Genomic DNA, 15,890 nt, shown 5'->3' with positions numbered 1-15,890 from the left:
GGCACACCCTTGGATAATCTGCCCCCTGATCTCCTCCGTCTCATATCTAAACCCACATGTGGATGCCAGGAGCTTGAGCCTGCCGTGGAATGTGTCGAGTGATTCCTCCGGTAGCTGTCTAGCTTGACGAAAAATTAAACGCTCGTAGTCCTGGTTGGCCATAGGTTCAAAATGGCCCGTGAGCGCGTTGATGAGGGTAATGTGAATCTTGGGCGTCGCCTCTAAGAGAGTCTTCGTGATGCAGTGAATATCCTTCCCTCCTAGGTGAAGTACCATGGCCCTCTTCTGGTCTTTGTGTACCTTTGTTGCTTCAAAGAATATGATGAGGCATTCTACCCATTCTTTCCACCTAGACGCCTGGGCAGAGGGGGATCCCTCCACTACAAACGGCTCGATTGGGGGAATATTAGACATGGTGACTCTTTCTTAGGGCAGTATGACATGGTGGTGTGATGCTGTACCTTATGACACTGTAGTGAATGAGGGGTTTATGAGGCCGAGAATGTCACTACCAGTACAGATTCTGCTACTGTCCACAGGCCAATTACTCCCCCGCAGCACTTGCAAGCAGATCAGGCTGGCTGCAGACACCACGTGCCACTGTATGTATCCTCAGGCACCACTGTCCATGTGCCACTTTATTTAATGACACCTGCTGCCTCCCTGCAGCACTCGCAGGCACCACTGGGGCAGCGCCGCGTGTTGAAACGCTGCCGTGTGGCCGTCTAAGCCTCCATCCTCTGCTCGTGGCTTCTGAGCATGCGCGCAGCCTTCAATGCCGCACGGGGGCCGGAGCTCTACAGCAGCGCCTGCGGAGACACAGAGATGGATCAATCCCCCGCAGTGCGCAGAGGACAGCGCACGCCCCAGCAGCAGAGACGCGTCACCTCAGTTACGCTGTGGGGATTCCTCCGCGTCAGGCTGCAGCAGCTAGAACCAGGGGCACGAGCACCGCGGGGCTTCCTCCAACCGTGCGCAGCCGGCCCCGAACAGGAACACGACCGCCCTCGTCACCAGTGTTATGTAGTGCCGCTGGACCTGGGCACTAACAGAAAGGGCACTCAGGGTAGGTGCCGGGGCCTAGATCATTAAATACACGGGGCCAGTGATTATGTGTGTGATGGCTACCGCGCACACGCGTCCAGTGATCTCAGTGGCGCGGTAGGCGTTTTTATTAATCAACAATCACGTGACCTGGACCACACTATACGTTCCAGTTACAGTGAGGTCGCACCAGGATTTTCCCCTATGGTAATATGCTAATGCGGGCGCCCTCACAGTCGCTGCGGTTACGTCACCACTGCGACATAAAAGATGGGTTTCCCAATAATCTATTTCTTTCCACACACAAAACCATAATGGTTTGCAATCGAAGCATTTTTGATTCTGACAACTGTCTTCAGGGAGCAGATAATCTAATGACAAGTTTGTGCAACGGTTTTTTAATTTTAAGACCTCTTGTTAAGACCTTCTGATCTTCCTCTTCTTCTAAAATCTCTCCAATCTTTTTCTTTTGAGCCTCTTCTCTCACCGCGATACTGTGAAGATTTTGTCGTTCAAGGTGACTTTTTTGATGGCGGTCATGTCAGCGCATAGAACAGGGGTACTTCCTGCTCTTTTGCGCCGTCTACAGATTTCTGGATGATGCAGTTTTTCTTAAACTCCACCCTTCTTTAGTACCCAAAGTTTGTTCCATGTGTCATTCCGTTAAAGAAGTCATTTGTCCATCTTTCTTTCATTCACCTTCTGATGAATGAACGTAGTTGTATTTGCTGGATGTAAAACATGCATTGTCTGTTTATCGTAACAGATCCAATGAATACATGGTTTGGTTGGTAAAGGTAAAAAGGCATCTAAAATGACAAAGGTGGTGGATTAGGAGTGACTATTTTGTTTGCATATTCAAATCAGCAAAAATCTGGTTTCAGGAAATGTTCAAGGATGATCAACTAGAGGAGTTACAGTTTCAAGGCTGAACTACAGGGTGTGCCCTTACACAAGATTTGTAGTGCTGGAACTTGGGCCTCAGCACACTTTTATTAGACATTATTATTTGCAGAGCATTCTTAATAGGGGTGATTGTTTTGGTTCCAGAGTATTGAATACTGAACTAACTGATCTGATCGACTTTTTGACTGCTTTGCATTATTTTGATGTGTATTTTCGGTTTATTGCATTCGTTATTAAGCAATTAAATAAAGTGGGTACTGCATCATATATGTGAAAGTATTGTTGATGTTGCTTTGGCATACCTTGAAGTAACAACTGGGACAAGGGACATAGAGATGATGGCCTTATTAGTTATTGGTAATCTTCATTACTCTCAGCCCAACTCATCCTTGTCTCAGGCAATACAAATCCTACCATCCTAACTGGTTCCAGGGCTTTGACAGAGCCTAGAACCACATGAAGTGCTGGGGAATAAAATGCTTGCTATAGTGCTGGGTGTGGGCGGGGTTATGTTTAAGAATTCCTATTTTGTTTTCTGTATCTGAGAGGTATGATTAAACTCATGTAATGAGGAGAGGTGGACTAAGATTTATGAAGTTTACAGGTAAATAGCTGACCCAATCTCACAGGGCTGGGTAGCTGTACTGCCCCATAAACTCGGTAACTGGTTAAAAATGCCCTGCCCAGAAAAATGCTGCCACTTGGTCTTCTCGATTTATTTTTTACATAAGTGGTTGAAAATCTGTTCCCATCCTGAAATACAATCTGATTCGGACACCCACTTGTTTGCATTACACATGCAATAATGTAAGATGTTCTAAAACGTACATTAACCACAAAGTGACACACAAAAAGCAAAACAAACATTTAAATGCCAAAATAATTTATTGTTAAAAATCAAACCCTAAGTTAATTCTTACTTTCGAGATGGAATTTCATCTACATAAAAATTTGTACAGAGTGAAGAAAACTAGATATTTTTGCTGGCATCACGTGATGGTTTTACAAAAATGTCCTGGTATGTAAACATGTACATTTATTCTGAAAGAACTTAAAAATATGACATTCACCAAATACAAAACAAAGAAATCCATTTAATCATTCTTTCTACCAAAGCATGAATTAAAGGCAATGGTGACGAGACCAGAGTAACAAACCTTTGTAGATAGCCTCATCACCCACCCGCCAAAAGGACAGGTTACTGCATAGATTATAATATGCATACAAAATTCTGGGATGAACCTTGGGGGTAGGGAGTAGTGTGTGCCCAGAAAGAAACGGAGTATTTTGTTGTTTTTGTCATTATTGTTAGAAAAAGGTAACCGGATAGCACTGAAAACTGAGGTCTTCATCACCCATCAAAAGCGGTAGTACAACATTCTTGTCTCCCTCAAGGGTTCTAAATGGGTCCTCTATGAGGACAAATTAGTGGGGTCCAGTTTCAAAAACCATCGCTAGCCATGACGGAAAAATCACCACTTGGAAAAGATGTTTTACCATGTCCAACAGGAATAAACCTTGGTGTCCGGTATTTTGAGATGGGGAAGATGGCTGGAGGTGACGCAACGTTACTGCACCACGCAAATTGAGTCCCACTGGGGTTTACAGACCATGTGCCATTGAATTTAGCTACGGCCCAGCTGTATTCTCACACAAAGTTTCTACTAACTTTGGTTATTATTTTTGTCTAAATTTGTCGATTTCCTCCTCTTTAAACTGACCATCATCTCTTCTCTCACTCACATTTGTTTTAGTGCCATGAAACCTTCTGGTGTACGTGCACTCTATCAACAGAAATAACAAAACAGGAATACAGGGAGGGGGTGCCGGTGAAGTCACGTGGTGGCACCAACATAACTGATTTGAAGGGAGATCCAGGTATGTTCTAGGGTAATGGGTGAAGCCTCACCTTAGCCCTACAGTAAGGAGAAAGGTTAGCAGGGAGAGCGTTGTCAATGGAATGATCGGGACAGAGGATTGAATAGAATTCTCAGAGTCAGCTGAGCTATCAGGGACTGCATCCCAGTGTAAAACGTTCAACAGCAATAAAGCCTCGTGGCAGGATTAATTAGATGCATGATTACAAGAGAACACCACCGGATAAATTTTAGTCCATTTCATATATATTTAAGGGGGGGGGGGGCAAACTTGAGATACCCCAAGTGTCTAAGGCTCCAGCTATGTGGGTGTGAGGCATAAACTCCGCTATTGGGCTAGAACATGGAGCTGGGAGGTGGTGGGTAGCCCGAGTGGCATCCTGCCTGCATTCCAGCAGAAGCAAAACTATTAAGCTGGCTGAGTGGAGGGATCTGTCCTAGGACGGCTGAGCCAGATCGATGACGATTGCAGAGGGACATGTGGGGTGGTAAGTTTTGCACTGACATGGACAATCAGGCTGGTGAGCTGCAAAAGGAACAATAACGAAAGTGGAACTGTTGAGGCGAGTAAAGCAGATTGAAGGTCAGCTGAATGCGCTGCCAGTGAACAGGAGTTGAACTGGTTAGCAGCCAGTAGAGTGTGGTTTGGACTGGTAACTGGTCAACAAAATAATCAGAGTTTTCAAAAATAAATACTTCATAGACCTAAATATCCTTTCTATTGTGTCGACTAAGATGTCCCCTCTGGGTTTGATATCTCATCATTCATATGCACACATTAGACCAACATGTAAAGACAGGACTCGCTCCTCACTACACACAATAAATAATTTCACCAGGTCTTAAACTGATACATATGAATAGTTAACCTGAATGTACACTTTAAACATATTCTAACAGTGTAGACTTAGTTATCAAAGGAATGCGGTTCATAAGGAAAAGTTGTCAAAACTAAATACGGTTGCTGGTGATTTAGGTAAACTGCATCAAGCTCATTTCATAATCTCTCGAATACAACAGGGGCTCCAATGGCTCAATCGTGGAAAGCGACTCTCAGAAATGGGAGACTGTCAGGAAAAAGAGTACAAGTGTAGCTCTCACTAATCCATCATTCTTGCAAGGGAAATGGAGTGAAATGGGTGGAGCAGCTCTTTGGAACCCATGTATTGTGTAAGAAAAGAGAAACACATATTTCTTCCCATGAAAAAAAGTGAATCTCGGGGTTGCTTTTGGGACCCAAATCTAGGAGCTGCTTTCTAAAGACAACAATTATTAGAAAGCAGCTAAATCTCTGAAACCAGCTCCCAGGGACCAAACATTTCTATGAAAGAGTGAATCTGCAGGAGCTACATTCTATAACCCACGATTCTCAGAAAAAGGAAGTACATTTCTGAGAAAAACTTAAGAACTCTTGATTCTCATAAAAAGGAGTAGAAATGCATGAGCTGCACATTTCATGCACTATTGCCATATAGACCTGTACTGCTGAAGGCTATACTGGTTGGTAAAGACCCTGAATCCGAGTTATAGGCCCAAGCTGCGGCAGAGGGTCTAGAACAAGTATTCAAACAGTCCAACCACTAAGGTCAAACATTTTCTAAATTATAAAGGCAGAAACACAAAGACACACATTGGAATGTTGGCGCAGACAGCTTATACCAGCCATTATTAGCACAGAGACACTCCATTGTCTCCAATGCAGCATTTCAATATTTTAATAGTAATTCTTAATAGGAAAGGAAGTAGGCAGCTCTGCCTATTCTACATTATTTTTTGATAAGCTGAGAATGGAGTGCATCGGTTAGCTGTTCTCAGAAACCAATGGGACTGAACCTGTGAGAGGAGAGCTCATAAACTCAGAGCGGCATAGCTACAAGGAAATGGCTCAGTGGAAAATTTTGCAACACTCTGCTGCGTCATTTAAAAAAACATAGAGATGTGCCGTATTCAAAACAATATGATGCACCTCTGTGTTTTCCCTTGCACTGGTGCTAAAAATAGATGCGTGGTGCCAACACAGACACCCTTGCGCCATAGTACAAAGGTGCCTGCATTGCAGGGAATGATTGTTTATGTGCAGGAAGGCCCTGCAAATCGCCATTATTTAGTGATTGTTTATGTGTAGGTAGGTGCCCCTTCCTGCATATAAACCATCATTAAAGGCGTTTTGCTCTTTCTGTGTGTGCTGCAGAATACAGCACACATAGAAAAAGCAAAAACGAGGAGAAATATAATCTAACCCCTGCTTTTGCATGGCGTTAATTATTGGCGCTGCCTCAGATTTACAGGTCCTTGTAAATCTGGGGCAGCATAAAAAAGTAATGGGTGATTCGGAGGAACACCCACAGCAGCACCCATTGCACAACCCTTTCAAGCAGAAAACTGCATGAAAGGGTACCATATTTACAAAGAGGCTTAACACCATATTGTAATTATGGTGCAAAAAGTGAAGTTTCGGTAGCGCAATCCCCTTGTAAATATGCTCCAGAGTTCTTGTAAAAAAAGAACTAATTTGTGAGCTGCACCCAGGATCCAACTATTCTTACAACAGTGATAAATCTGTGAGAGTTTAGCAGAGTAAAGAAGGACTCTCACTAGGTGAAGCAAATCTTTGAAAGCAACTCTAAGAAACCAAGCATTCCCATGAAAGTGAGGGAGACTGCAAGAGCTGCACACAAAAGGAGACGGACAAATGTATTAGCTGGTCTCACCGAACCAGGAGAAGCAGCACTGACCCATGGAGTTCAGATGTGTAAGGTGGGGGCTGTAAAGAGAGGAAGCTCTGACTGCCCAGGACCATGAGGTAGATTACCGAAATACTTTGCTAGAAACAAGGGGGTTAAAGTGGAACTAAAAACCTGGTGGACTAGTTATTGTTATTTTGGCTAAAACGTATCTCCGTTTTGGAATCAATTATGGTTTCTTAAAAACAAAAGAAAGACTTAGGGAGTCTGACACCCCCAACCTCTTTCTCCCACTAAGATCTCTGCTTCTCAAGAGAGCAACTACTACATTAAACAACCATTTTCGTGGCCGTAATTTAACATGTTAAAAATAAAAAGATAACAAGCATTCATCTGAAATCTACTCTTGGAACACGTGATGCAGAAGACATGAATCTGCAACAGTTGAGCCTGGGCCAAGCAACATCAACAATATTTAATAAACAATGACAAGCAACCCTAAGACTGCTCGCACAACATGCCTTCTTTAAAAAAAACACTAATTACAAAGAGTCATATAAGAATGGCCTAGAAGAGCTGCCTGTGGTGATTTTCAACTTCCTAAAAGGGCCTCAGAAGCGACATTCAGGCTTGAATCTTTACAAAAAACCATGATTCTCAAATAGCTGCCACATTCTCTCGACAATGGGCCGAGACCTTATTCATAGAAGAAATTATCAATTACTTTTCCAATACGCACCCCTGCACAAGTTCAGCCTACTGAGAGACGGGCAATCATAAGGTAGAGTAGCGCAATCAGCAATGTCCATGACTGGGAATCTTGTTAGGGATTCCGAAAAAAAGGGAGCACAGTGTTCCAGAGTTTGAGAATGAAGAGTTTGCAAACAAGCGTAGGAAGGCTGATAAATTGTAACTTTGTAACTTGAATGTCTTGGATGCTATACATCTGCCCCTTTGCTGAATCCTGTGGGGTTCTGGGACTGCCATCGCCACAAATCTTCACCTGAAACAAAAAACAAGCACCTTTTTACTTAGGATTTTACACTAATTGTTTAATATGCATCATTATGTTTTGAAAATGTTTAAAATCCATGATCACTAAAGTATGACAACTAATGTGACCCAGGAAAGTCTAAGAAAATGCAACAGAGAACTCTAAAATGAGAGCAGATTTGCGCACTCCCACACTAGGATGTGAACCCATCCTGTCAATGGGTCTGTGTATGGGGAATACCCCAAAAGCAGTAGCACTGACACCTTGAAGTGGTTGCTTCACATTATAAGAAAGAAATGTTCTAATAGGGTCACTGGTTCACGGAGTCATCATTAGTCTAGAAGTGCTGAAAGAGAAGACCAGTAAGATAGCTGGTATTTGTAGTAATGATCTAACATAGTTTACTTGTAATGTGTTTACTGGTAGAAACCTGGCACGGTACAACCATGGCCACTTGGCTCTACACTCAACTCTCCTTCACCAACCGTCAAGGAATCTCTTCACAGTAAGATTCTACATTGACATCATAATGTCCCTCCCACGTCATGCTGCTTGCCATGACCTGTGTAACTACATACATATGCTCTAAATACATGAATTTACTATACAACACAACACAATTTGTCGTATTTGTATAGCGCAATCCTAGCAGAAAGGTAGCGGACCACTGTACAAGGTCAAAGACGAAGATACAGCCAAGGGGCAATTTAAAGGGCAGATGGTTCTGAGAGAGGAAGTGGCAGTCAATGAGTTATGAATAGATGTAGTCCTCTTTAAAGAGGTGTGTATTCAGCTCTTTTCTAAAGTGGAGCAGGCTTGGGGCAGTCCTCATGTATATAGGGATGTTGTTCCAGATCCTGTGCATGTGAAAGTTAGAGTATGCAATGGCTCCTACAAAGGAACTATTTCGCACAAGGCCATGGAAGAGTGAAAGAGAAGAGATGGCCCACTGCTGCCTAGATACAGCCAGTTTTTTGGGGGGATAATCTTATTATTTTCAGATTTTCTGAAGGACAGTCTTAGCAGAATTGCAATAATGGGAGTGAGTCGAGTGGAGCGCTTATGGAAAGCCAGCTCTACCCAGATTCAGACAATGCATCACGAAGAGGACTCCCCATGAAGAACAAAACTGAATCTGAGGAAATAGCTGGGCCCCAGAATCAGACATTACAATACAAGCACCGCTCTGACTCTAGAATCCAAGGATGCAGTTGTGGGGGATTAAATAAACTCTGCAATCTGAAGAGATTGCTACTATTAATTAGCAACCTGTTACCATATCTTGATGTTAGGTTGTTTTTATTGTTTAAGTGTTACGCTTCTTTTAATAATCCTGTGAACTTTCTTCTTATTAATATATTATGATGAACTGGTGTTGGATGAATGCTAATTTGTATATTCTCTATGATTATTGACGTTTCTGAGTTGTGGAATGTTTTTATTCTTCACAGTTTTTATGGTTCTATTAGGAACTGAAATAAAAGTGACTTCACTAGCATTTGCATAGTGCCAAGTCAGCCTTTAGTACTGTATTGCAGCACATTTACCATCCTTTGGGTATATTGGATATGTTGAGTACCCTCCCTTCTGTACTTTGCTTCTTTGTAGTAAGCTCCATCACACGTGTGTGATGCTGCCTTTGCCCTGCTGTACTTCGACCCTTCTAGAGTTTATTGCTTCCTCCTTTGGACTGAATGCAGGAGAAGCGGTTTTCTAAACTGCAGAGAGAATCCATTCATACCCAGGTTCTTAAGAGACAGGTGGTCCTACCTTACCCAGAAGAGACGTTTAGCCAATAGCCATACCTCGGTAGTCCTTTCTTGGAAGAGAGGAGATCCATGATTAGAAAAGAGACGCTTGTACCCAACTGAGAGACAGTCACTCACAGCTCAGAAGAGATAGGCAACTGATTCTTGGCCAGAAGAGATGCTCAGTTCCTACTTACACATTCTGTCAAGCCCAAATTCAGCCTTCCAGCCAAGTTCATTTGCTGCCAGAGCTGGGTCAGCATAGCAGGATGCAATGTCTCCTTCTCGTCTTGGAGCAATTTTATACCGGATCTGCAATAAGAGCAGCACAAACAAGCATGGAATTAAAATATAATGTTAAGGACCCAGAAAAAATAAACAGAAAAACGCAGAACTATAAACGATTAAAGATCGTAAATTCATTAGAGATTAAAAGGACTTTAAGAAGGCGTGTTCTTGTGTTCTAACAAAATTGCTTTAACAAATAACAGATCCCAGGGCATACCACCCAAATGAATGACAGCATAATCAAGCAGACAACAACCCTCAATTGAGATTCAGAGATTCACCAGAAAATTAGCAACACAAGATATTAGAATCAGCACAAGATTTACTTCTGACAAAGAAGGTCAGTGTTACTACCCTCACTATGACGTCTCCTGCCCTCTTAAATTCAAGGCCTATGTATGGCCCGTATGCTGCTCAGCGGGCACATTAAATCCTATGAGAGAAATGGAATGTACCAATTGAATTTTCCAATGAAGATCATTATGTGGACATACACCTCGACAATCTGCTTGCTAGGGCATCAGAAGGCTGTACCAGCATGGTGCAGCCCTCACCACCTCCTGGTGGTCAGAACTGCAGTCCCTTGAGGCTCCCAAACCCCCCCAAAAACCTGTTGTCCAAAGCCTATGCACTCAGCCGACTTCACAAAACGATGCGACTCACTCCCAAAGCATGTTGCAGTTTGGCAATTTAGACCAATGCACCCAACAAGAATTGCAAACTGCGCAATGCATCTGCACTAGTGTGACTGGTAGATGACTGGGGCCGTGGACTACTTCCAAACCTTGGTTTCACCCCTCCACTACAGAATAAATGGCACCCAGTGACATTTGTACAGACTAAACTGCAAGTTACTTTCATAGATATTCTGCACAATTGTTTACCTCCAGAACCAACTACATTAGTTATCCGTACCCTGCAAATGTGTGCCTGCTGAATTGGGCTGTGCAATTCAGCAGATAGCTGACTCTATGCCTGCTGTGGGTTACTCCATTTTGCTTTTCGGCGAAAGGTACCCCATGCAATTTTACACCTCCCTCACAGAATACCCATTACCTCACATTTATAGGTACAATGTTATTTTGTTTTTGTTTTTAACAACTGAACTGCAACACCACCACCCTCAAAGACAGCTGTACTTTGTACAATTTCCAACTGACGTACTGCGCCCCGCCTCCCAATAACACTTGAGCTACCATTCCTTGGACCATTTGAGTCCTGTTTAACTATATCCTCTCCACACCAATATTTTCAAGTGAATATTACGTGAGAGTTGTACCCTTTGAACAGTAATCCATATTCCTGAACAACTAGACGCCTCCCCCTTCTCACATTCTTGGCTGTTTCTAAGGATTAACAATCAGCACACTTTTCAACTACCATACACAGCCTCCTCTGCTCATCCCTGTCCAGTGTTACCAGACTCCGAGGCCACTCCCAATTACCTACATCTCATCTGGTTATTCCAGATAATGGCATATTAGAAAACCTCACATCCACTAGACCCGTAGCCCTCCACAGATGCCCCAGTAATCTACCCTCCTCAAGCATCATCAACCCTCCCAGATCAAACACTCAGACACTTATTATTATCAATAACCTTCTACGCAATATTTTGCACTGCACATTGCACGCTTGATCTATATTCAACAAGATTAACATTATCAGCAACTGATTTGGTTCTCACCCTTGCTGTTCGGCTTCTCTTCCATGCTGAAAATGAAACTTTTATTAACACCAAAGACACTTCAAGCTGGTCCCACTCTCCACACAGACCACCTGCACATACCCCCAGCAACCCCCAACCAAAGTTGGGCTTGGTCCTCTTCCAAAGCCATGGAACCCATGCCCCCAGTTCCCTGAACAACCCAACGATCACAGTCCATCCACGTGATCGCTATACATTGTTGTTTACATGGAAACTAGAGTATCCTCCTATGTATATTTGGATACACTGCTGAACTCACTGCCCTCGCCCTTACTGGTCTGCAGCTACCAATCGTACGGTGATGAAACTCAAACAAGGTATTTTCTCGGACCTCTAGAAGCTTCCTACTCCTCTGTACCTCTGGAAGAGCCTACACTTTCTTCCTTTTGAATCTAGAAAGACATTTATTCAGTCCCCTGCTCTTCCTAGGTCGGATTATTGGATTACCTCGATGTGTGCTTCACCATCTCAGGATCATCCTAAATGCTGCTGATCTGTAGCTATTGGGACAGAACAAGAAATGTAGAATCCCAACCCAACCGTGCTCCCCTCATTTGCTCCCTGTGAGACAGGTGAAAACCAGCACTGCCTCTTTGGGATAGTGGGCTTTTGATTTCAAGCTATACATTCTGCCCATGCTATTTTCAATCCTGCTTCCAGAATCACTGCACCCAGTCTCCTTCGCTCCTCTGACGCTATTTAGTGCGTTTTGAAGGACTTATAGGCCAGGAAGGGTGGCAGAGCATTTGTTTACCCAATGGCTGCAGAGTGGAATTCTTTCCCTTTACACATTTTTCGTCTGACTCTTTATTACTTATCTTTAGGCTTATTTTTGGCACCAAGCTGGCTAGCAATAGAGCACTATACAGGGGCTGGCCCTAGTGGGGATTCATGGGTGGAGGGGGGGGGGGGGGGAGAAGGCAGAGGTAGACCTATTGACATAGTGTGCACAGAAGATGTGAGTTTTCAGTTTCTTTGTGAATTGTAGGAGCGTTGATTATGTTCTGATTTGGGAAGGTATGTTGTTTTAGAACCTGGGGATGTTAACTGAAAAGACTTGCTTTTTCCTTATTCCAGTGTTTTTCTCTAATCTGGTAATGCTGCAGCTTCTCGTCTAGCAGTGGCCTTTCACAGTCACATACTTTTAGTTAGTTAGCTAGGTAAACAGGCGTCTTGGTGTAGATGGTCTTGTAAGTGATGCAACTCATCTGGAGGATCATCCTGGCTTTCAGGCAGAACCAGTGTAGATCCTTTAGTACATGGGTGAGTCATCAGATTTCTTAACACCTTAACTGCTGGGCCTTCCAGGCCCCCTCTCCCCCACCCTGAGCTCTTTTTTAGCTAGTTGGGATAGTTAGCAATTAGGGCGCTATACCTTTTTCTCTACATAAAGGTATCCCCACCAAATTTGTGTCCTTTTTTCCCCGCAACATCCTGTGGATTCTAAAGGTACCCAGGGTTTGTGGATTTCCCAGCATTAATACATGGTTTGCTGTGCTAAAGTCACCATCTTCCCAGCTTTCTGGAACATGCAGAGCTACATTTAAAAAAAGCAAAAACCCCCATTGGTATTTTTCAAAGAGGTAGCCCATTTTTCCTATTATTTGTGCTTTCAACCGAATTACAATTTGTGGTGGAAACCAGTGTGAAACCCATGGGTGATCCAGGAAAGGTATAGATTTCTGAAAAGTAGACAAAATTCCAAATTTAGCTAGGGGTCAAATGTGTAGATTCCCGCAAGGTTTTCCCAAAGAAACTAACAGTTGAAATGAAGGAATATTGAAAATGAGTAGGGAAAAATGCCCATTTGTGACAACCTTTTCATCTGAAACTTTTTGTCACGATTTACAAAACCAAATTCCACTGTGTCCGCTAAACCAAATTCCATTGTATCCGCTAAACCCTTCTGGTTGGAGAGATATATAGGGTTTATAGGTTCTCCAAGAACCCAAAAATGTGTATCAAGGAAGCCTATGTATTTCTGAAATTGGCACAAGGTATGGAGTTTAGGAGCAATGTTTATTTGTACATCTCTGAATTTGTGGGTACTCATATTTCATGATTTAGAGGGTATTTTTTAAAATGCCTTCTTTCCTACACACTGGCTTACATATGGAAGGCACGAATGCAGTGGAGTCCAATTGGTAATAACAAATGTTCTGTTATTCTATGCTCCCACATGTCTTTCGATAAAAATGGCCCCCCACTTTTGAGGGTGGGCCTAGTAACCACAACAGGAAACGGGCAAAAAATACACAACATGAACGCATTACATTTTCCACTTAAATCTGACCTTTTTTCCAATGTGGTTAGCTGTGGATTTTGGCCAGTAGCTCAGCTGATACCAAAGGAAACCTAGCACACCTCCACATTTTTTAAAACTAGACACTTAGGAGCATCCAGGGTGCGGTGACTCGTGTGTCTCACCAGGTATTTTTACTCAGATTCCCTTGCAAACCTTAAACTTGGATTAAAAAAAGATTCCTCACATTTATGTGATGGAAAGTTCTGGAATCCGCAGGAAGCCACAAACTTCCTTCCACCCAGCACTCCATCAAGTCTCCCGATAAAAGTGGTACCTCACTGGTGTGGGTAGGCTTAGTGCCTGCGACAAGAAACGGTTCAAAATGCAACATATATGTATCACATTTTTCCACTCAAAATTGACCCTTTTTTTTGTTGCAAAGTGGGTAGCTGTGGATTTTGGGCCCTAGCTCAGCCGACACCTAGGGAAACCAAACAAACATGTACGTTTTTGAAAACTAAATAACCCAGCGATTCCAGGGTGGTGTGCCCTGCATGGATACCATGAGGTTTTCTTACTCAGAATACCCAGTAAACCTCAAACTTTGCCAGAAATTACATATTTTCCTTACATTTCTGTGATGGAAACTTCCAGAATAGGGCACAGATAAGAGGTTTGTCCTAATTGGGAGGTTGCCCCCAACCTGCCTCCTGGGGATGTAGAAAGTCCAACAGCCACCAGCGATTTTGCCTTTGGGGCAAAAGAAAGCAGTGAAGATGTTGCTCTGGCATTGGCCACAACTCCAATCCAAATGAGACAAACCAGAGTGCAACACCCGCGTCACTTTCTTTTTTTACCCCAAAAGCAAAAATCCTGGTGTCAGGTGGTCTATCTACCCCTCCCCCTAGGGCGGCATCTTTAAGGCACTATCTCCAATCGGAAAAAACTTCCTACCTGACCCCAGGGGAACAGAAAGACATTATTGCCCCTTCTAGGGAGGGTATACAGCGCGATGTTGGGGTAGACCGCACCCTCCTTTTATTTGTTTTGGGTCAGTTTGGAAATGCCTGGTGTTTAGTGGGCTTTCTGCTCCCCCCTCCTCCCGGGAGGAAGATTGGGGTGAATACCCCTGACCATCCCCCAGGGGGGGAGAAAGTCTAATGGGTCGTTGGATGGGGAAGAGCATGGATGCATGCCCAGGCCTCCCCCCCCACCCCCCAGAAAAATACTGCATAAATGCAGGCCCTGGCCGAAGACCCTCAGGCCTCCTGGGGGGGCAAATTGGGGTAACTGCCCCAATCCAAAAGGGGCATGGCTATACCCATAGTGGGCAGCCCCCACGCCATGTTTACTTTTATATTATGCCCTGGTGTCTAGTGGGCTTTCTTCACCTCTTGGGGGAAGATTGGCGGTAATCACCCCATCCGCCCCTCAGCGGGCGAGGAGAGGCAGAAAGACTGTCTGGAGGGTGGAGACATAGCCATACCCATAGTGGGCAGCCACCACCCCTATATTAATTCTTATATTAGACCCTGGTGTCTAGTGGATTGTCTGTCACCCCTTTCCAACGGGGAATGCTGGAGGTAATTACCCTCATCTGTCCCCCCAGGGAGGACAGAAAGACTGTCATGGTGGGCAGCTCCTACCCCTATATATTGCTTTAAATAAAATATTCCCTGGTGTCTAGTGGGTTTTTTGCAACCCCCCCAAACCCCCAGTTACTGTAATCACCCCCATCCGTTCTCCAGGGGGGCAGAAAGATTGCCAGCAGATTTTTGGGGAGTGAAGCCCATGCCCATTTTGAGCAGTCCCCACTGCTATATTTAAATATAACAAAAAAAAACTGGTGTCTCGAGGGCTTTCTGTCCCCACCAGGGGTGCAGATTGGGGGTAATCACCCCATCTGGACCCCTGGGGAACAGAAAGACTGCCATATCCATTTGAGGTGGGGGACTGGCCATGCCCTGGTGAGCAGCACCCACCTCTATATTTTAATAAAATGAAAACCGCTGGTTTCTAGTGGTTCTTCAGCTCCTTCTACCCCCCCCCCCCCCATTGATTACCAGATGTAGATTGTTAAACATACAGATGCATTATATTATGTGTAATGTGAAATATAAACAGTTTGAAAAACTTGGGGAATATACTATTAAAGTATTAATTTAATGGAATTAAAGTATTTTTTCTATGTTGAGCACATAACACATGTAGGTATATATAATTGTACTACCAATATGATACTGTTTATATGATAAAGGCGGTTTGATCGTCCGAAACATGTTATGGTGGATATCTATAATAAATGATTTATACACAGTCCGCGCTGCATCGGACCCTTGATTTGGATTGGATGGATAATATGTATACATCTCTCGACATTTGAGGTGAGCAGATTT

At 43.6% G+C, this 15,890-nt stretch overlaps 1 protein-coding gene across 2 annotated transcripts in view; it reads right to left on the bottom strand.

Moving 5' to 3' along the window:
* Nucleotides 1–2,816: 2,816 nt before the first annotated feature.
* Nucleotides 2,817–15,890, bottom strand: part of GALE (UDP-galactose-4-epimerase) — a 104,668-nt gene continuing 91,594 nt past the window's right edge. For both annotated transcript variants that reach the window (XM_085648311.1, XM_085648312.1), the window contains exons 10-11: nt 9,451–9,565; nt 2,817–7,514 (exon numbers count right to left, since the gene is read on the bottom strand). In XM_085648311.1, coding sequence (XP_085504437.1) covers nt 7,450–7,514; nt 9,451–9,565 — 180 coding nt within the window. In that variant the 3' untranslated portion in view covers nt 2,817–7,449. The remainder of the gene's footprint in view (nt 7,515–9,450; nt 9,566–15,890) is intronic.

This window comes from Triturus cristatus, chromosome 3_2 (assembly GCF_964204655.1).
Source record: "Triturus cristatus chromosome 3_2, aTriCri1.1, whole genome shotgun sequence".
In the NCBI taxonomy this organism is placed as follows: Eukaryota; Metazoa; Chordata; class Amphibia; order Caudata; family Salamandridae; genus Triturus; species Triturus cristatus.
Note: the sequence above shows the minus strand (reverse complement) of the source record. Positions and strands in the feature narration are given on the sequence as shown.